The 22,218-nt window shown below is 43.8% G+C and overlaps 1 protein-coding gene and 1 long non-coding RNA gene across 3 annotated transcripts in view; one reads left to right on the plus strand and one right to left on the minus strand.

The window, feature by feature from the left end:
• LOC130358822 (chymotrypsin-like elastase family member 1) overlaps window positions 1-21,884 on the minus strand; it is a 36,511-nt gene extending 14,627 nt beyond the window's left edge. Inside the window, exons 1-4 of one of the 2 annotated variants that reach the window (XM_056562671.1) lie at window positions 21,716-21,884; window positions 20,753-20,850; window positions 18,113-18,213; window positions 10,904-11,029 (exon numbers count right to left, since the gene is read on the minus strand). In XM_056562671.1, coding sequence (XP_056418646.1) covers window positions 10,904-11,029; window positions 18,113-18,213; window positions 20,753-20,850; window positions 21,716-21,797 — 407 coding nt within the window. In that variant the 5' untranslated portion in view covers window positions 21,798-21,884. The remainder of the gene's footprint in view (window positions 1-10,903; window positions 11,030-18,112; window positions 18,214-20,752; window positions 20,851-21,715) is intronic. The other variant, XM_056562672.1, reaches the window with a different exon arrangement.
• The window catches only part of LOC130358826 (uncharacterized), a 115,442-nt gene that overhangs the window by 37,199 nt on the left and 56,025 nt on the right, over window positions 1-22,218 (plus strand). The gene's annotated exons all lie outside the window — the stretch shown is intronic.

The following is a 22,218-nucleotide window of genomic DNA, read 5'->3' on the forward strand; positions in this document are numbered from 1 at the left end:
TCATTTTATCCATCAAGCTTTCGGGATTCCTCCCTTTATCATGTCCAAAGCAAATCCAAGTCATTTGCTTTGGACTTGATAAAGGGAGGAATCCCAAAAGCTTGTCTCTACCAAATTATGTTAGTCCAATAAAAAAGGTATTACAAGATACTGCAATTTTTTTTTGATTTGCATCTGCATCACTGGATTAATACGGCTACTCAAATTTACAATATATATATATATATATATATATATATATATATATATACATTTAACTGAAAATGTTATGTTTTGTAATAATACAGGTATAACAAGATACTTCTACAAATAAAGAGATGCTTTAAATGACAAATGCATCCAAAAAAACTACTTAAATCGTAGAAAGGCCTCAGCAGCTACTTGGCAATTGTACAGAGCTGCAATGCTGTGTGTGCATAAACTCTTAGGACCCTTGCACACTACGGATAATTAGAGATGAGCGAACTTTTAAAAAATTCGATTCGGCCGATTCGCCGAATTTTCCGGAAAAGTTTGTTTCGATCCCAATTTTTTCGTTACAAATCTATATTAAAAAAGGCTATTTCTAGCCTACATACAGCCTCTATAGGGATATAGAACACTTTGCTATGTTCTAAAACGCATATGGAGTGTGCTGAGTTAGTGAAATAATACTGTTATTCAGAATAACATGCAGATTACTGGCATCGCTTTTAGAATCACTGCCGCACAGCAGCACAATGACAGAGCCTGGTGGTGGCATCAGTGTCAGGAGACCATATAGTGACTGAATGACAGTGTGGAGGTGTTGGCAGCATGAGGAGACCAGTTAGTGGCTGAATGGCACAGTGTGGAGGTGTTGGCATCATGAGGACACCATATAGTGGCTGAATGACACAGCTTGGATGAGGCTGAAGCATGAGGACACCATATAGTGGCTCATTGACACAAAATGGAGGTGTTGGCAGCATGAGGACACCATATAGTGGCTGAATGGCACACTGTGGAGGTGTTGGCAGCATGAGGACACCATATAGTGGCTGAATTACACAGATTGGATGAGGCTGAAGCAGGAGGACACCATATAGTGGCTGAAGGACACAGAATGGAGGTGTTGGCAGCATGAGGACACCATATAGTGGCTGAATGGCACAGTGTGGAGTTGTTGGCAGCTTGAGGACACCATATAGTGGCTGAATGACACAGCTTGGATGAGGCTGAAGCATGAGGACACCATATAGTGGCTGAATGACACAGAATGGAGGTGTTGGCAGCATGAGGACACCATATAGTGGCTGAATGACACAGCTTTGATGAAGCTGAAGCATGAGGACACCATATAGTGGCAGAATGACACAGCATGGAGTTGTTGTCAGCATGAGGAGACCATATAGTGGCTTAATGACACAGCATGGACATGTTGGCAGCATGAGGACACCATATAGTGGCTGAATGACACAGCTTGGATGAGGCTGAAGCATGAGGACACTATATAGTGGCTGAATGACACAGCATGGAGGTGTTGGCAGCATGAGGACACCATATAGTGGCTGAATGACACAGCTTGGATGAAGCTGAAGCATGAGGACACCATATAGTGGCTGAATAACACAGCATGGAGGTGTTGTCAGCATGAGGAGACCATATACTGGCTTAATGACACAGCATGGACATGTTTGCAGCATGAGGACACCATATAGTGGCTGAATGACACAGCATGGACATGTCAGCATGAGGACACATTAGAGTTGCTGAATGACACAGCTTGGATGAGGCTGAAGCATGAGGACACCATATAGTGGCTGAATTACACAGCATGGAGGTGTTGGCAGCATGAGGAGACCATATAGTGGATGAATGGCACAGCCTGGACATGTTGGCAGCATGAGGACACCATATAGTTGCTGAATGACACAGCTTGGATGAGGCTGAAGCATGAGGACACCATATAGTGGCTGAATGACACAGCATGGAGGTGTTGGCAGCATGAGGACACCATATAGTGGCTGAATGGCACAGTGTGGAGGTGTTGGCAGCATGAGGACACCACATAGTGACTGAATGACACAGCTTGGATGAAGCTGAAGCATGAGGACACCATATAGTGGCTGAATGACACAGCATGGAGGTGCTGTCAGCATGAGGAGACCATATACTGGCTTAATGACACAGCATGGACATGTTGGCAGCATGAGGACACCATATAGTGCCTGAATGACACAGCATGAACATGTCAGCATGAGGACACCATAGAGTGGCTGAATGACACAGCTTGGATGAGGCTGAAGCATGAGGACACCATATAGTGGCTGAATGACACAGCATGGATTTGTTGGCAGCATGAGGAGACCATATGGTGGATGAATGGCACAGCCCGGAGTTGCCAGCACTAGGCCTTCACAATCCCTAAGATTAAAAGATTAATTAAGAAATTTAAACCGAAGATTTTGGATAGCGGGTGAAATAGAAATTACCAGGCCCAGGCCCCACAGCGGCATCAGCAACCCATATATTGCCTGAATGACACAGCCTGGAGTTGGCTGATGCACGAGTTCACACCAGGGCTTCACAATCCCCCCCAAAACACCTCAATTTTAGAAATTTTTTAAAAAGATTTTGGATAGCGGGTGCTACCCATGAGAAAATTTGAAATTAACAGACCCAGGCCTAGCAGCGCCAAAATTTTTTTATTTGAAATTTAAAACAACCTTTGCGTGTCCCTGACCCCAGTGTGTGGGTACGAAGGACCAAATCCAACAAGCCCCCACAGGGCTCATGTGGCTGTGAGATTTAAGGGAAATGTCTTCATTGCCCTGACCGGCCATTGTTTCCAAGACTTCTCGCCAAGGCAAACCATGTGAAGAACAGCATGACACCGCCGTGACCTGCACACATGGAAGGGCCACTGAGACTTGTCCGGGCAGTGGAGGCTTAAGACACAGAGGAGGATGTGGAGGCGGAGTAGCACACTGTCGCAGGACCAACGGGCTGACAGAGTGTAGCAGGAAGCAGCATTGAGTACACACCAGGGCTTCAGAATCCCAGAGAAAAAACAACCATTTTTAAAATAATTTTAAGAATATTTAGGACAGCGGGTGCTACCTATATGTTGCATGAATGCCCCCCCCTGAGTTGGCTGATGCATGAGTACACACTAGGGCTTCACAATCCCTCAAAAAAAACACAACAATTGTAGAAATTTATGAAGAAGACTTATGGATAGCGGATGCTACCTATGAGAAAATTTGAAATTCCCAGACCTAGGCCCAGCAGCGCCATTAGTAAACCATATATTGCCTGAATGACACAGGCTGGAGTTGGCTGATGCATGAGTACGCACCAAAGCTTCACAATCCCTAATAAAAAAGACAAACATTTTTGACGAAAAATGTTAATGAAAATTTAGGACATCGAGTGCTCTCTGGTATATATTACCAGAATGGCGCAGCCTGGAGTTGGCTGCAGCATGAGGAGACCATTGAAATGTGTGATTTTTTTATTTGAAATTTAAATCAAAATTTGTGTCCCGGACCCAGCCGAGTGGGTACAAAGGACCTAATCTCACAAGCACCCACAGGGCTCATGTGGCCGTAAGATGTAGGCGCAACGTCTCCATAGCCCTGACCAGCCATTTTTGGTTTTTGTACCTTTGTTTAAGAACAAGCGCATATCCAAGAGTCCAGAAGACTCTATAATGCAGGACGGTGGACCACCAAAAGACATTCTTCTATAAAAGAATTTTTTTATGAAATAAAGAAGCAGAGTTCATCCCTCTGCGTATTTTTTTTTTATTTTACTTAAAAAATAACACGCAACAATCGTTTAATTGTGTAATGGCTATTATTGTGGAAAATTCAAGTTTATTACTGTGATAATTATCAGAAAAATTTGAAAAAAACACTACCCAAGAGTGTTTAATAACCCCATACATTGCACCATAAATGTTGAAATTTTAATTAAGCATGTATGTATGTATTTCAAAAATCCTAAAATTAAAGGCCCAAGCCCAGTAGCATCAGGAAGTCAAGTACTTCCTGAAAGAAACAGGAGCAGTCAGGAGTAGGCATCAGCAGTACCCAAGAGGCTTTAATAACCCCTTACATTGCACGATCACTTGCGAGATCGAGCAATAACAGGTGTGTTATGCCCTCAGATGTCCGGGGCTGCACGCACGCTACACTAAACGGACCAGCGTGTGTCTATCTTTCACCGACAGGTGCGAGTAACCTGCTGAACCCCCTTCGCCATAGGGATCAGGGATTGCAATTATTTGCCAGGAAAGAAGAACCACAACTAAGCACTGGTCATAAGCTCAGGTTCATTAAGTCCCTGCCCTTTGTACACACCGCATGTCTCTACTACCGATTGGATGGTTTAGTGAGGTCCTCGGATCGGCCCCGGCGGGGTAGGAGAAGGCCCTAGCAGAGCGCCGAGAATTTAAAGATCATTGTTGAAATTAGCATTAAGCATGTATTAGCTACTGCTAAACTTCCAAAAATTTAAGGCCCAAGGCCTGAGGCATCAGGGAGGCAATTATTTCCTAAAAGACACAGAATGAGTCAGGAGCAGTCAAGGAGCAGTACCCAAGAGGGTTTCATAACCAATCCCTTACATTTAAAAGTCAATGTTGAAATTTGCATTAAGCATGTATTTAGCTACTGCTAAACATCCAAAAATTGAAGGCCCAAGGCCTGAGGGCAAGGAGGCAAGTAGTTCCTGAAAGACACAGAATGAGTATGGAGCAGGCATTCGCAGTACCCAAGAGGGTTTCCTAACCAACCCCTTACATTTAAAGATGAATGTTGAAATTTGCATTAAGCATGTATTTAGCTACTGTTAAACATCCAAAAATTAAAGGGCCAAGGCCAGAAGCATCAGTGAGGCAAGTAGTTCCTGAAAGACACAGGATGAGCCAGGAGCAGGCAATCACAGTACCAAAGAGGGTTCCATAACCCTAATTGGTAACCCAAGAGGGTTTCATAACCAACCATAATTGGGAAATGTTGGTGTAGCAGCTTGGTCAATCTACTCTGAGGCATCTAACATTGGTGGCTGGAAATCCTGGCTGATCCATCCCTGATTCATCTTGACAAACGTCAGTCTCTCCACATTTTTGGTGGACAGACGAGGTCGCCTTGGGGTGACTATGGCCCCGGCCGCACTAAACACCCGCTCTGATGGCACACTACTGGCCAGGCAGGACAGCTTTTCTAGGGCAAACTCTGCTAGTTGTGGCCATAAATCAAGTTTGGCTGCCCAGAAGTCCAGCGGATCTTCAATGGTTGTTGGCATGGCCATGTCAAGGTATGCCTCCACCTGCTGGTAGGTCCTGCTCCATGTCTACCTGCTGCTGATGAGTTGCTTCACTATGCGGGTGAAGAAAGCTACTCATTAGCGACTGTAGACTCAGGTTGCTGCTGATTGAGCTGGTACTGCTCCTCCAACCCCTCCCCAGCAGCCATGGCAGTGGAAGGTGAGCGCAGAGGGCCCCCTGAGTCAGACCTGCGAGTGGATGGACCATGTGGCCGATAGGCATCGGCCAACCGACTGCGTAGAATGTCTCTGCAGTAGGTCAGTTTGTCCTCCCTCTCAGTGGGTGTAAAAAAGGCCCCCATTTTGGGACGGTAGCGAGGGTCTAATAAGGTGGAGATCCAGAAGTCATCCCGCTGACGAATTTTGACATATCGGGGGTCATTACGCAAGCAACTGAGCATGCATCGTGCCATTTGTGCCAGTGACTCGGAGGGACTACCTGCCTCCATCTCCACTGCATACTGCCACGGTGTGTCTGGGTCCTCTGTCTCAACTTCCTCATAACCCTCCAGCTCCTCTGGCTGCTCCTACTCCTCCTCTCCTGTCCGAAGACTAGAAACACCGGCCATCTCATCCAACCTAAACTGCGCTCCGCTCTTCCCCTCATCATCCTCCTCCTCCAGTTCAGCCCCCACAGGGCTCATGTAGCCTTGAGATGTAGGCGCTACGTCTCCATTGCCGTGACCAGCCATGGTTTCAATCATTTGTTGTAGGAAATGTAGGAGTGGAATTACTTCGTTCATGGCGTAATCCAGGCGACTCACAAATAATGTGGCTTCCTCAAAGGGCCTCAGTAAACGGCAGGTGTCACGTATGAGCTGCCACTGGTTGACATTGAAGTTACACAGGGGAGTACTCCTATCTGCTTGGATCATCAAGAAATCAGTGATGGATGGCTTTTCTTTGTTCGTATAGTCTGTCCAACATATGGAGGGTGGAATTCCAACGTGTGGCAACGTCACAAATAAGACTATGTTGTGGGATACCGTTCTGACGCTGCAGCTCAAGGAAGGTGTGCTTGGCGGTGTACGAGTGGCTGAAGTGCATGCACAGTTTCCTTGCCATTTTCAGGATGTTTTGCAAATGGGGTGAAGACTTGAGGAAGTGCTTGACAACCAGATTCAACACGTGTGCCATGCAGGGCGCATGTTTCACACTTCCTTGTCGCAGCGCGGACACGATGTTCTTCCCGTTGTCTGTCACCATGGTTCCCACTTCCAGATTTCGTGGAGTAAGCCATACTCGGATTTCTTTACGAATGAACTTTAGCAGTTCCTCCCCTGTGTGACTCCGTTCGCCAAGGCAAACCATGTGAAGAACAGCTTGACACCGCCGTGCCCTACACACATGGTACGATGAATGGCCGCCGAGATTTGGACGTGCATTGGAGGCCGAGGACACGGTGGAGCATGAGGAGGCGGCGTCGCACACTGTAACAGGACTAACTGTCTGGGAGCAAGAGCGTGGTGGAGGAAGCGATGTGACCTGTCCAAGTTGCTGTTGTGGCTGTGCAGGAACCACATTTACCCAGTGAGCCGTAAAAGACAAGTATTGTCCCTGCCCATAGTTACAGCTCCACACGTCGGCGCTGCCGTGCACATTTGAACACACCGACAGGCTCAAGGACTGGCCCACCTTCTCTTGTACAAACTTATGCAGGGCTGGTACTGCCTTCTTCGCAAAGAAATGACGGCTTGGGACTCTACACCTCGGCTCGGCACAAGCCATCAATTCTCTGAAAGGTGCAGAGTCCACCACTTGAAAGGGAGGGACTGCAACACCAGCAACTTGGACAGGAGCACATTCAACTTCTGGGCCGTTGGATGAGTGGGCGCATACTGTTGTCTCTTGGACATGGCTTCGCCGATGGATTGTTGGCGGAATGGCTGACTAAAAGCGGGAGAAGCAGGAGTGACAGAAGGAGGGTTTGACACACAGCTCCCTTCGGCTGAGGTAGTGGAGCCTTGGCTGGATGAAGGAGGGAGCAGATGGCCACTGGGTGATGCAGCAGGCTGGACCACTACATCGGAGTCACGGTTCTCCCAGGCCGCTTTATGGTGGCGAAGCATGTGTTGACGCAGGGCCGTGGTGCCGACATTGGGACCCTGGCCACGCTTCACCTTCTGCCGACAGATCATGCATGTGGCTACGTGAACCTCCTCCGGATGCCTTATGAAAAACTTCCACACCGCCGAGTAGCTTATTTTCCCACCCGCAGTCCGCACTAATTGACTGCTACTGGCGCCGTCTGCAGGAACCCCTGTTCCACTACCTCTCGGAAAGGTAGGCTGCCACAAAGCAGGTGGTCTCCCCCGGGCACGTTTGGCTCCTGAATTTCCACTACTGCCACCACGCTGACTGCCAACCGTGCTACCGCCTTGCTGCCTCAAGGGCAACCTGCAACTCTCTTCTCCTGATGATGATGAAGCCCCTTCTGCACCTGGCTCCCAATTGCTATCGGCTTCATCATCAACAGTTGTGTGCACGTCTTTGATGTCCTCCTCAGGTTCCCCAACAGTGTCTGCTTCAGGACCCTGAACCCTTGCAACACCGCCTCCCACGTCACTCTCCGCATCACTACTTGGCTGCCTAGTGGAGCAAGTGGCGCATGTCTCCTCCCCTTCTTGGCTGTCCAGTAGCTGCTGACTGTCCTCTATTGGATCGTCCTCAGTAAATAGTGGAGCTGAACCCACAGCATAAGATACTTCTTTAGGAGAGGGAACAGCATAGGACAAAGGCAATGGGAGGACACGGACTGCTCCCGGGCCATGCCAACTGAGGGTTGTGTCTGGGGAACCCACCGACTGTTGACTGGGGGTGTCAGATGTCACTTGTGATGATGTGGATGAGCGTGTTAACCAATCGACGATGGCAGATGGGTTGCTGTTGGAGACACGACCGCTGGCTGATAAAGGGAGCTCAGGCCTCTCGCTGCGACTCCTGCTGCCACTCGCCCCAAGTCTGCTGCCAACTCTGCCTGAAGTATTTAGGCCTCTGCCACTCCTCTGTGCACGTCCTGGCACTTCTCTGCCTGACATACTTAGTTCGTTTATGAGGGTATTACAATACGCTACACTACTCTTTAAACAGTATTTGTCTAGAACAGCAGCAGGTGATTACTTACGGCTGTCCTTGAACAGTATGTAGGCCCTTGACAGATTAACAGGTACTAGATGGTACAATACTTGGATGTACCTATGCGGTATGCACTGATGAGGGCAATAATATGCCTAACTAATAGCAGAAAAAACTCTGTATTTTTGTAATATACCAGCCGGTGGATACTATTGTTTGGACTTTGATGGTATGGAGCACCTTGACAGCTTAACAGGTACTAAATGGTACAGTACTTGGATGTACCTATGCGGTATGCACTGATGAGGGCAGTAATATGCCTAACTATTAGCAGAAAAAACTCTGTATTTTTGTAAAACACCTGCCGGTGGATACTATTGTTTTGACTTTGACGGTTTGGAGCACCTTGACAGCTACTAAATGGTACAATACTTGGATGCACCTATGCGGTATGCACTGATGAGGGCAGTAATATGCCTAACTGTTAGCAGAAAAAACTCTTCATTTTTGTAATACACCAGCCGGTGGATACTATTGTTTGGACTTTGACGGTATGGAGCACCTTGACAGCTTAACAGGTACTAAATGGTACAATACTTGCATGTACCTATGCGGTATGCACTGATGAGGGCAGTAATATGCCTAACTATTAGCAGAAAAAACTCTTTATTTTTGTAATACACCAGCCGGTGGATACTATTGTTTGGACTTTGATGGTATGGAGCACCTTGACAGCTTAACAGGTACTAAATGGTACAATACTTGGATGTACGTATGCGGTATGCACTGATGAGGGCAGTAATATGCCTAACTATTAGCAGAAAAAACTCTGTATTTTTGTAATACACCAGCCGGTGGATACTATTGTCTGGACTTTGATGGTATGGAGCACCTTGAATGCTTAACAGGTACTAAATGGTATAATACTTGGATGTACGTATGCAATATACACTGATGAGGGCAGTAATATGCCTATTAGCAGAAAAAACTCTGTATTTATGTAAAACACCAGCCGGGGGATACTATTGTTTAGACTCTGACGGTATGGAGCACCTTGACAGCTTAACAGGTACTAAATGGTACAATACTTGCATGTACCTATGCGGTATTCACTGATGAGGGCAGTTATATATGCGTAACTATGCATGTACCTATGCGTAAGTATTGTTTGGACTTGCACAGTATGTAGCCAGCCCCTTGACAGATTAACAGGTACAAAATGGTGCAAATGCACTACAGTCCACTGAGCAATCACGTATTTCTGAACAGCAGCAGGACCCAACAGTGCAGCACCACAAAAAAAAAATCCAGAGATTAAACACTAAATTGCAAGTTTTGTGGAGCAAACAAAAATAAACTCAATTGGGCTGAACAATGAGGAGATAAGATGCTTCAGAAAGTTCAGGCTGTCTGACAGCTATCTGCCCCTCTCTGCTGCAATGCTCAATAACGTGAATAGGAGGTTTAGCAATCAATGATCAGAAGGATCACTGAGAAGCAGTGTAACAGCACAGCCCTCTGCACTCCTGCCTTTCCCTAATGCTGATGTGACTAGCAGTTGCAGTGTAACGCTGTGGTATGAGCTATTCACACACAAGCAGTCCCGTCCTCTCCATCTGAGTGCATAGATTAAATGAAGAGAGGCAAGATGGCCGCCGATTATATAGGGGCTGTGACATCACAGGGGTCAGACCGCCTACCTTCATTCCCGCCGCTGTTTCCCGCCCTCCCATAATCCCCTGCCCCATGTACTCACATGTGGATCCGCCCTCTTAGGTCCCCAATAGCCTGGAATGCTGTAAAATGGAGTTTAATGAAGCGATAAAATTCGTAGCGAATTCGGGTTCGTCAACTTCGATTCGCTCATCTCTACGGATAATCCACTTATCTCTGCTTGCAGCAGAATCCAATTGATCTCATTGGAATTCGGCTCAGTGTGTACTATAGAAATTTGGATGCAGATCCTGATTTAGCTGTTAGCTGATAGTTATAGAAGTCAGAATAGGGCAAATTTAAGCATACTTATTTTCTTACAAAACGTTTTACTAAAATTTTTCAAGATTAGTATGGTTACAGACAAAAATGTAAGATGGGTATCATGTTAATTGGGGTGACTCACAAAATAAAGACAACAATGCAAACAATATCAATGTTACCGTAAAGTGCACTGCTATAAAACGTAACTCCCTAAAAGTTGCAAAATTTAAAGGTTTCAAAATTGATCTCGCAAAAAACAAGCCCTCAAATGGCTATGTGGATAGAAAAATAAGAGTAATTCCTCTTGTGTCTTCAAGGCCAAAATGGACTGTGTCTCTAAAGGGTTAAAGCACACACTAAGCATGTAAACTTTTCTTCCCCTAAATTGGGGTGCTCTATTCTTTAGCAAAATAAATATCTTCTTTGTATGAGTTTACTTTGTACCTGTTTTTGTCATTTCATGAGTAATACGTTTTTTGGATGCGTCCCCTTGGTAAAAGCTTGGAACTCACCTTTCAGTTGGGTATTAAAAGCTAATTGCTAAAATATGTTGACTTACCCAGCAGCGATATTGTTGGAGTTCCAGTAAGAATGTCTCCTGATAGAAGAGACTGAAATGTACTGTTCAGTGCCATCATTAGTACTAAGATTGTGCTCCCCAAGGCCCACACGGAAGGAAAGATTGCTGTTAGGGAGGCAAAATGAGAAGTAATATTTAGATGGTATATGTTCAGACATTTTCCAAAACAACATGAACCCTGGAAATCACTATAAAGTCTTTTAAGTACTAACTTATCACATGGAGCAGAACTGTTTCTTCTTGCTGTTTAAGAAAAAGGAATTACTGTATATCTTTTCTCTCTGTGTATACTGACTGCGTTCTTCCTGGTATTTTGTAAAACTGCTGTGTGTATTTTGAACCAATAAGATGTAATTTTTGTTTATTAGTGATCTGCTACTACAGCTTTTGGCAGCCACAACAAAGGATGGGCTCTCTGTGATCCCTGAACCACCAACAATGCAGCCTATGCGTACGCTCACACGTACAGGATCTGCAAATATTTTTTGCAGCTGATTTTGCAATCCATTGGAGTTAATGGGTAGCAAAATCAGCTGCACAAAATATGCAGCAAAAATATGCAGCAGATTCTGTAGGTGTGAACTTATCCTATAACTGTTTAAATGGCACTGTCAGCTTTGACAGCAGCAACTAAATAGTCAAATAGCTGACAATAAAAATTGCTCCATGCTGGCTATTGACAGTGGCTCTATACACCCTTAATGGGCCCATGACAAAAATAAGTATAATTGGGTGTTAAGGGGTTAAAGAAAAGAAAAGATTTGTTACAGTCAGTGCAAGAGGCATGGGGGTGCGGAAGAGGTGTCTCAAGCTAAGGCAACATGGAGACTTTTTGTAGTGCTACTGATTGATTTTTAACTATTAACCCCTTAAATGGGCACTGTCACCAACTTTATTTTTTGATATGTTGTAGTACTTATGTACTACAACATATCTCTAATATACTTTTATTTATTTATTTTTTAATTAAAATTGTTTAATTTACATTTGAAAACCGGCCACTAGGGGTCTCCCTCCTAGTGGCCGGCTGCAGCCTGGCGTGGCGTCACGCCTGAAAAAGGACTGATGCGGCCGGGCATCGGTCCTTCTTCATTCAGCCTGCGCATTGGCTCCCCGGCCATTGGCTGGGAGGCCACTCCTCCCGCACATCGCCACCACTGTCCCTGCACGCCCGCTGCCGGACTCTGCAGTAAGTGTAACGAGGGAACGGGGTATGCGGGAGGGGGGTTTGTGATGGAGGGAACGGGGTATGCGGGGGGGGGGGGGGGTTGTGATGGAGGGAATGGGGTATGGCGCTGGGGGGGGGGGAGGGAGATGGAGGGGATGGGCTAGCGCCGCATGTAACTAACTAATAGTTTATCTATACAGGGTGCCTCCAGCTGTTTCAATACTACAACTCCCAGCATGCCCTGATAGCCAATAGATGTCAGGGCAAGCTGGGAGTTGTAGTGATGAAACAGCTGGAGGCACCCTGTGTAGATGAACTAAGGGCGGAAGTCCCCCCCAGCAGGCATCAGTGACGTGGTGCCTGCTGAGGAAGTCTGCTTGGTAGTGAGCACACTGCCAGGCAGACAAAAGGCATTTTTAATATCGTAAAAATAAAAATGAAAAGCAGGGAGGGGGTTAGGGATAGATTGGCAAAAGGCAGGGACAGAAAAAAAAATATAGGATGGTGCGAGCTACCCTTTAAGGACTGAGGGCGTACTCATACGTCCCCATTTTAGAGTCCTTAAGGACTGAGGGCATATGGGTACGCCCATGGGAATTCCGGTCCCCGACATTTGCCAGTTGGGGACTGGACCGGGGTGCCTGCTGAAATCATTCAGCAGGCATCCCGCCGATCGCCGCAAATTGCCAGTCAATTCAGACCGGCGATCTGCAGCGATTCCGGGTCATATGGGTCTCCGGTGACCTGGAAAATAAGGGGGATCGGGGGCTATACAGTGGTCTCTAAACTGTAGCCCTCAAGATGTTGCAAAACTACAACTCCCAGCATGCCCAGACAGCTGTTTGCTGTTTGGGCATACTGGGATTTGTAGTTTTGGAACAGCTGGAGGGCTACAGTTTGGAGATCACTGTGCGGTGGTTTCTAAACTGTGGCCCTCTAAATCTTGCAAAACTACAACTCCCAGCACGCACGAACAGCAAACGGCTGTCTTGCCATGCTGGGAGTATTAGTTGCGTACCTCTAGCTGTTGTATAACTACATCTCCCAGCATGCCCTTCGGCGATCAGTACATGCTGGGAATTGTAGTTTTTCAACAGCCCGAGGCACACTGGTTGGAAAATACTGAGTTAGGTAACAGAACCTAACTGAAGGTGTTCCAACCAGTGTGCCTCCAGCTGTTGCAAAAGTACAACTCCCAAAATGCACGGTCTGTCAGTGCATGCTGGGAGTTGTAGTTTTGCACCAGCTGGAGGTTTGCCCCCCCCCCCCATGTGAATGTACAGGGTACATTCACATGGGCGGGTTTACAGTGAGTTTCCTTCTTCAAGTTTGAGCTGCTCAAACTCTTAGTGAGAAACTCACCGTAAACCCCTGCCCATGTGAATGTACCCTAAAAACACTACACTACACTAGCACAAAATAAAGGGTAAAACACTACATATACACCCCTTATACGGTCCCCCCCCCTAATAAAAATGAAAAACATATCGTATGGCAGTGTTTCCAAAACGGAGCCTCCAGCTGTTGCAAAACATTAACTCCCAGCATGCACTGACAGACCGTGCATGCTGGGAGTTGTACTTTTCCATTTCAAGGAATTTGTTGTATTTCAAGGAAACAGTTTAGGGTAATATATGGGGTATTTCCAGCACTAACATGCTGGAGTTGCCCCATAATTTTTATTTTCACAAGAGGTAAAAGGAAAAAAGACCCCCAAAATTTGTAATGCAATTTATCCTGAGTACAGAAATACCCCATATGTGGGCATAAAATGCTCTGCGGGCGCACATCAAGGCTCAGGAGTGAGCGCGTACTATGTACATTTGAGGCCTAAATTGGTGATTTGCACAGGGGTGGCTGATTTTACAGTGGTTCTGACATAAACGCAAAAAAATAAACTACACCCCTCTCGGAACACAACAAGGGGTATAGTGAGCCTTAACACCCTACAGGTGTTTGACGAATTTTCATTAAAGTTGGATGGGAAAATAGAAGAAATGGGTTTACAAATTTTGGGGGGCTTTTTTTTTCCATCCCCATATGTGGATGTAAAGTGCTCTGCGGGCGAACTACAATGCTCAGAAGAGAAAGAGCGCCATTGGGCTTTTGGAGAGAAAATTTGTCCAGAATTGATGGCCATGTGTGTTTACAAAGCCCCCATTGTGCCAGAACAATGTGACCCCATTTTGGAAACTTCACCCCTCACAGAATGTAATAAGGGGTGCAGTGAGCATTTATGCCCCACAGGTGTCTGACAGATTTTTGGATGTAATTGTTCATTTGCACAGCCCACTATTCTAAAGATTTGTCAAAGGCCAGTGGGGTGTAAATGCTCACTGCACCCCTTATTAAATTCTGTGAGGGGTGGAGTTTCCAAAATGGGGTCACATATGGTCCACTGTTCTGGCACCACGGGGGGCTTTGTAAATGCTCATGGCCCCCGACTTCCATTCCAAACAAATTCTCTCTTCAAAAGCCCAATTGCGCTCCTTCTCTTCTGAGCATTGTAATGCGGCAGCAGAGCACTTCACGTACACATATGGGGTATTTCCATACTCAGAAGAAATGGGGTTACAAATTTTGGGGGGGCATTTTCTCCTATTACCCCTTGTAAACATGTAAAATTTGGGGAAAAAACTACATTTTAGTAAAAAAAAATTTTTTTCATTTACACATCTGACTTTGTTAAGGCTCAGTGTACCACTTGTTACGTTCCTCGAGGGGTGTAGTTTCCAAAATAGTGTGCCATGTGTTTTTTGGCACCATAGATGCTTCCATAATGCGACATGCCCCCCCAAAACCCATTTCAGCAAAATTTGCTTTCCAAAAGCCAAATGTGGCTCTTCTGAGCATTGTAATGCGCCAGCAGAGCACTTGACGTCCACACATGGGGTATTTCCATACATTTTAGTGAAACATTTTTTTTCATTCACACATCCTACTTTAACTAAATAGTATTCCATGTGGGGTGTTTTATTTTTTATTTTTTTGCTGTTCTAGCACCATAGGGGCTTCCTAAATGCGACATGTCCCCCAAAAACCATTTTAGCAAAATTCACTCTCCAAAATCCCATTGTCGCTCCTTCCCTTCTTAGCCCTCTAGTGCACCCACAGAGCACTTTACATCCACATATGAGGTATTTCCTTACTCAAGAGAAATGGGGTTACAAATTTTGGGGGATTTCTCTCCTTTTACCCCTTGTAAAAATAAAAATACATTGGCTCTACAAGAACATGCGAGTGTAAAAAATTTTGATTTTGATTTTGAAAAGGGTTAACAAAGTTTCTGAATGTTATTTTGAATACTTTGAGGGGTGCAGTTTTTATAATGGGTTAATTTATGGGGTATTTCTAACAGGGCTGTGGAGTCGGTAGATAAACGTTCCGACTCCGACTCCGGAGTTTTCTGAAATTTACACTCTGACTCCCCGACTCCTCTGTATTAATATGCGAATGTATTTTATACATTCCTTGAAGGAAAGAAAGGCAACATACATGTCATTACCACAGGACTACTGGCTGGAAAGCCAACAGTCTACTGTATTGAACAGTTTGTGTGCTGATCTGCTGCTGAAGATAAGGCAGTGGGAGGATCCAGGAAGGGGCATTTATTATAAAACATGTATTATATTCCTGTTTAAGTTATCGGCTATTTAACCCCCCCCCCTGACACCGCTGCAGATCATTGATTAAATTGGGCGCATTAAATCAATGAACTGCAGTGGCTTTTGCAGTGCCATAGGCTGCCGCCACTCGCTTCTCTCCCCCTGCCTGTCCGGGGGTCCTCCTGAGTCCTATCACCGCGACCGCCCTCCCCAGCACCGCACCCCCCCCCACCGCCGTACCGCGCCCCCGTAGATTGCGGGCGTCGGCCATTACCGGCGGGTCCCTGGCTGCGATCAGCAGCCGGGATCAGCCGCGCATGACACAGGCATCGCTCCGATGCCCGCGGTTATGCACAGGACGTAAATGTACGTCCTGGTGCGTTAAGTACCAACGCACCAGGACATACATTTACGTCCTGCGTCCTTAAGGGGTTAAACTTGCTTTTTTTTTTTTATTCCAATCTAAATTTTGTAGGAGTAGGACTCCAGGTACCCAAAATTTCGTCCGACTCCTTGACGGTCCCTGAAAAATTCAGATTTTGAAATTTTCGGGAAAATTGCTGCTGAACTTTGAAGATCTCTAATGTCTTCCAAAGTAAAAACATGTTAACTGTATGATGCAAACATAAAGTAGACATATTGTATATGTAAATCAATATATAATTTAATTGGAAAATCCATTTTCCTTACAAGCAGAGAGTTTCAAAGTTAGTAATGCAAAATGTTCAAATTTGTTATGAAATTTTGGGATATTTCACCAAGAAAGGATGCAAGGAACAAAAAAAATTTACCACTGTGTTAAAATAGAATATTTCACGAAAAAACTATCTCAGAATCAGAATAAACGGTAAAAGCATCCCAGAGTTAATAATGCATAAAGTGACAGTGGTCAGAATTGCACAAAAGGGCTCAGTCCTTAAGTTGAAAAAGGGCTCAGTCCTTAACCCCTTAAAGACGACGGACGTATATTTACATCCTCCGCCGGCTCCCGCGATATACCGCGGGGTCACGCGTCATATCAGGTCGGTCCCGGCAGCCATCAACGGCCGGGACCCGCGGCTAATACAGGACATCACCGATCGCGGTGATGCCCTATATTAACCCTTCAGACGTGGCGATCAAAGCTGACCACCGCGTCTGAAGCGAAAGGGAGAGTATCCCGGCTCAGTCGAGCTGTTCGGGACAGCCGCTGTTTAAATCGCGGCGTCCCGAACAGCTTAGAGGACACCGGGAGGGCCCTTACCTGCCTCCTTGGTGTCCGATCGGCGAATGACTGCTCCATGCCTGAGATCCAGGCAGGAGCAGTCAAGCGCCGATGACACTGATCACAGGCGTGTTAATACACGGCAGTGATCTGTGTAAAAGATCAGTGTGTGCAGTGTTATAGGTCCCTATGGGAGCTATAACATTGCAAAAAAAAAAAAGTTCAAAAAAAGTGCTAATAAAGATCATTTAACCCCTTCCCTAATAAAAGTTTGAATCATCCCCCTTTTCCCATAAAAAAGATAAAACAGTGTAAATAAAAATAAACATATGTGGTATCGCCGCGTACGTAAATGTCCGAACGAAAAAAATATATCGTACACGTAAAAAAAAAAATCCAAATTCCAAAAAAGCTTATTTTTGGTCACTTTTTATACCATTAAAAAGTGATCAAAAAGTCAGATCAAAACAAAAAGGGTACCGATAAAAACTTTAGATTACGGCGCAAAAAATTAGCCTTCATACCGCCCTGTACGTGGAAAAATAAAAAAGTTATAGGGGTCAGAAGAGGACCTTTTTAAACGTATAAATTTTCCTGCAGGTAATTATGATTTTTTCCAGAAGTACGACAAAATCAAACCTATATAAGTAGGGTACCATTTTAACCGTATGGACATACAGAATAATGATATGGTGTCATTTTTACCGAAATATGCACTGCGTAGAAACGGAAGCCCCCAAAAGTTGCAAAATTGTGTTTTTTCTTCTACTTTTTTACTTCTTCTTTTTTTTCCGTTTCGCCGTGGATTTTTGGGTAAAATGACTAATGTCACTGCAAAGTAGAATTGGTGACGCATCAAATAAGCCATAATATGGATTTTAGGTGGAAAATTTTAAGGGTTATAATTTTTAAAAGGTAAGGAGGAAAAAATGAAAATGCAAAAACTGAGAAACCCTGCGTCCTTAAGGGGTTAAGGGGTTAATCCATAGGAGTATAAGGAGTTGTCTGCAATCCTATGAATTTCAGCTATCACTTGATCAGTTCTACACAAAGTCTTGGGATAGCCCTGACATGGTGGAGAAAGAAGCATTTTTTATCTAATACATTTATGAAGTTTTTTATCTAGAATTGGGTACTGTTGCATATAAAATTAAAATTATAATAAAAAGTTATAGGGTTAAAGTGTTTTCTCCATATAGTTTTTTTTTTACCTGTCTACACAATGAGCAGCAGTCAGCACACGGTTAGAACGGATCAGGGAAGCCCCACAAGTGTGATACCAGCTACTACCAGACCGATACTGAAGAGATACCTGGAGGAAGGCAATAATAGGAAAATAGTACAATATTTGTTTTAACATTTTTTTTTTAATATACCTTGAAGCTTGCTTATCCTTTCACATTTTTGGCTAACTTTGCATCTTGCTTGGAATTGTTCCCACTTTTATCTAATAAATATAAGCTTCAGAGCCAGGTCAATAGCTGACTGTCTTTTTTCTCCTTTTTGGAACCTTTGCTTTAATTTTACAAATCTACAAATTATTATTCTCTATTTAACAAATATTAGTAACAAATAAATAATAAATCCAATGATTATAAATTACTGTGTCTCTCTATGTTTTATAGTCCACCAAAAAGAGTTTGTATAGTTACATTTAACCTGATAACGACCATGGACGTCTATGCTCGTCCAATGGCCGTTACAGGGGTATAACCCACGTCATAACGGCCGGCCCCCAGCTGATTCTTGTAGCTGGGGGCCGGCGTTAATAGCCGGCATGCGGCAATCGCCGCGGCCGGCTATTAACCCTTTAGATCGCCGCTGGTGCCTGTATCCCGTCCCTGGTGGTCCAGTGGGGTGGATCGATCCCCCCCCCCCCCCCCGCAGCGTGTTCGCAGGGGGGTGATCCACTACTGAGGTAGCCTGAGGGCTTACCTCTCCTGCTGCGGCGGCTCCAGGGCTCTGAATGATACAGCCTGGCAGGGACAGGGTTTATCAATTGAGCGCAGAGCACACAGATCATTGTGGTTTTATGAAACCACAATGATCTGTATGAGGAATCTAATTATTCCTCCTAAAAGTCCCCTAAGGAGACTAAAAGTGTAAAAAAGAAAAGTTTAAAAAAAGTTTAAAAACACACATTAACCCCTTCCTTAATAAAAGTTTAAATCACCCCCCTTTTCCCAAATTCCATATTAAAAATATGTAACCATAATAAAAATACACATATGTGGTATCACCCCGTGCGTAAATGTCCAAACTATAAACATATATCATTAATTAAACCGCACGGTCAATGGCGTACACGCAAAAAAATTCCAAAGTCCAAAATAGCGTATTTTTGGTCACTTTTCATACCATAAAAAAAGGAATAAAAAGCGATGAAGAAGTCCGATCAAAATAAAAATGGTACTGATTAAAACTTCAGATCTCCGTGCAAAAAATTAGCCCTCAAACCACCCTGTACGCAGAAAAATAAAAAAGTTATAGGGGTCAGAAGAGGACAATTTTAAATATATAAATACATTTTCGTGCATGTAGTTATGATTTTTTCCAGACGTACGACGAAATCAAACCTATATAAGTAGGGTAGAATTTTAATTGTATGGACCTACAGAATAAAGATAAAGTGTCATTTTTACCGAAAAATGTACAGCGTAGAAACAGAACAAAATTTACAAAATGGTGTTTTTTCTTCAATTTTGTCGCACAATGATTTTTTTTCCGTTTCGCCGTAAATGTTTGTGTAAAATGACTGATGTCATTACAAAGTAGAATTGGTGGCGCAAAAAATAAGCCATCATATGGATTTTTAGGTGCAAAATTGAAAGGGTTATGATTTTTAAAAGGTAAGGAGGAAAAAACGAAAGAGTAAAAACAGAAAAATGTTTGGTCCTTAAGGGGTTAATAGAAAATTTCATCTGTACCATTAGATAGATGTTGGGGTATAGACACAAACTGGAGCTGATGGTGATTGCTTCCTCACTTGCCTTCACCACCCAGCCCCTCCTGGATTGACATACTGTCAAGTGAGGAGGCTTGCCAGACTGTAGCACTTGAGCAGATTGGCTCCACCTCCTTGGTAATTTTATAACTTTGAAAACCACCATCAGCTCCAGGAAAGGTACAGTTTGCTTTTTATACCATAACAATGGTGTCTGCAGCTTTTAGCAGCAAAAACTGCTGACATATTCCTTTTAAGTAATACTTTCTCTCTTCATGTTTCATATTCTACCCAAGAGTTGTCATAGTTACATTAAATAATACTTATTAATCCTTGCTCTTGTTCTAATTTATCCTTTTCAATGAATAAAGCCCATTATGCTATACCTAAGTGTGTCACTCTTTTTTTGTCACAATGAGATGGGCAACCCTTTGAGCTGCATTATTGCTACACTAAGAAACCAAGTTACTGACAAAAGTTCAGAAAGCGGAAAAAATACACAGAGGAAAAAGGTACCGTATGTACAATTATATGTGATATATTTCTTACTCTTTTTCTAATAATTAACCATTTTCAGTGGGAACCAACATGATATAAAAATATCCTGCATTAAATATATAATTCCTATGTATTTAGTTTCAGTTACTTATTTTTTGAAAGTAATAAGTCTTAGGGTATGTTCACACTGAGGAATGTGAGCAGAATCTCAGCTCACAGAATTCCGCGAGCAGAGATTCCATCTGGTGGTGGCTGCCGAAATACTTTGGCGGTAGAACCATGCGGCCCTGCTCCTTCACCATTGATGGCAATGCAGGGCTCGCGGACTTCCGCAGAAATAATTCATATCATGTTCTTCCTTTGCGCGGATCAATAGTGTCAACATACCCTTATCCTTTTCAGTACGAACCTGCCATGGCCAGGCATTCTTTGCTGCGTTGGTTCCTCCTACCACACGTCCATTTTCATTATCTTCAAAATAGCGGATGTCATCATCATGACAATATCCTTTTTGTAAAATAATAAAAACAATTGGAATAAGCAGTTTTCTAGATTTACTTTTAGATATGTTAGAATTGATACGCTATAAAAATATACAATGCATTCAGTTTTTAGACCCCTTTACTTTTTTTTACATTTTATATTGCGACCTTGTGCTAAAATAATATAAAAAATTGTTTGCCTCATCATTCTTCACTCAATACCCCATAATGACAAAGTGAAAGCTAAATTTTAAAATCTTTGTCTAATTTATTAAAAAGAAAAACTAAAATTGCATGGACATAAATATTCAGACCCTTTGACACCTGACATTTAGCACTGGGGTCTACCATTTCTCTTGATCATCTCTGAGATGTTTCTACATCTTGATTGGAGTCACCTTTGGTCAGCCCTATCTGTATAAGGTCTCATAGATGACAATGCATATCAGAGCAAAACCAAGCAATGAGGTGCAAAGAACTGCCTGTAGAGCTCAGAGACAGGATTTTGTGGGAGCACAGATCTGGGGATGGGTAAAAAAAATCTGCTGCACTAAAGGTTCCCAGGATCACAGTGACCGCTATAATTCCTACATAGAAAAAGTTTGGAACAACCAGAATTTTTTTTAGAACTGGTCTCCCCACAAAAAAAGTAACAGGGGTACTTCTTAACATTTCTGCTGTTGGTGGTAGCTACAAGCAAGCTTCATTTTTATCATGTAAGTCTATACCACAGATATATCTGAAAGCAGATATGGATGGGTATACATAGCCCCATTTTTATATGCCAATAAACATAAACTAGAAAAAATAGTTTTCCTTATATAGTGTGTCTGCTGATTTATTATGTGATCCATTAATTAAAGTGTAAATCTTTTTTGGTAGATACTTACCACAAAGGACGAGTGTCGCAAGCACGAGAAGTCTGAACATTTTCTTATGATTCTGTGAGAAATGTGTCAAAAAAACTACCATGGGTGTCTTTATATACCAATGAAGTGCTCACTAAGAGTGAGAATATTTCCAGGTGTTGTAAATAACACTAATGCCAAAAAATGAATCCAATTTTCCTCAAGGGCAAGTAACATAAAAATAAGTTATTTTGAATCGGGTATCACAATTGTAAAATAATAAAAAAGGGGGTGATAAAAAGGTTATCAAATGTCTAATGTGTTCATAAAGTACATCGCCTACCCTTTCTATTATGGGTGTGTGTTGTTAGGAACCATAATATGCCACCTATAGAAATCTATGGGTCCATACTGTAACTCCATAAGCTTTAGAGCAGGGGTCCTCAAACTACGTCCCGCGGGCCACATGAGGCTCGCCGAGGACATTTATCCAGCCCGCCTGCCGCCGCTGCCTAAGGACATCCCTGTGTCCAGAACAATGTTTT

Source organism: Hyla sarda, chromosome 2, assembly GCF_029499605.1.
Source record: "Hyla sarda isolate aHylSar1 chromosome 2, aHylSar1.hap1, whole genome shotgun sequence".
Classification (NCBI taxonomy): domain Eukaryota; kingdom Metazoa; phylum Chordata; class Amphibia; order Anura; family Hylidae; genus Hyla; species Hyla sarda.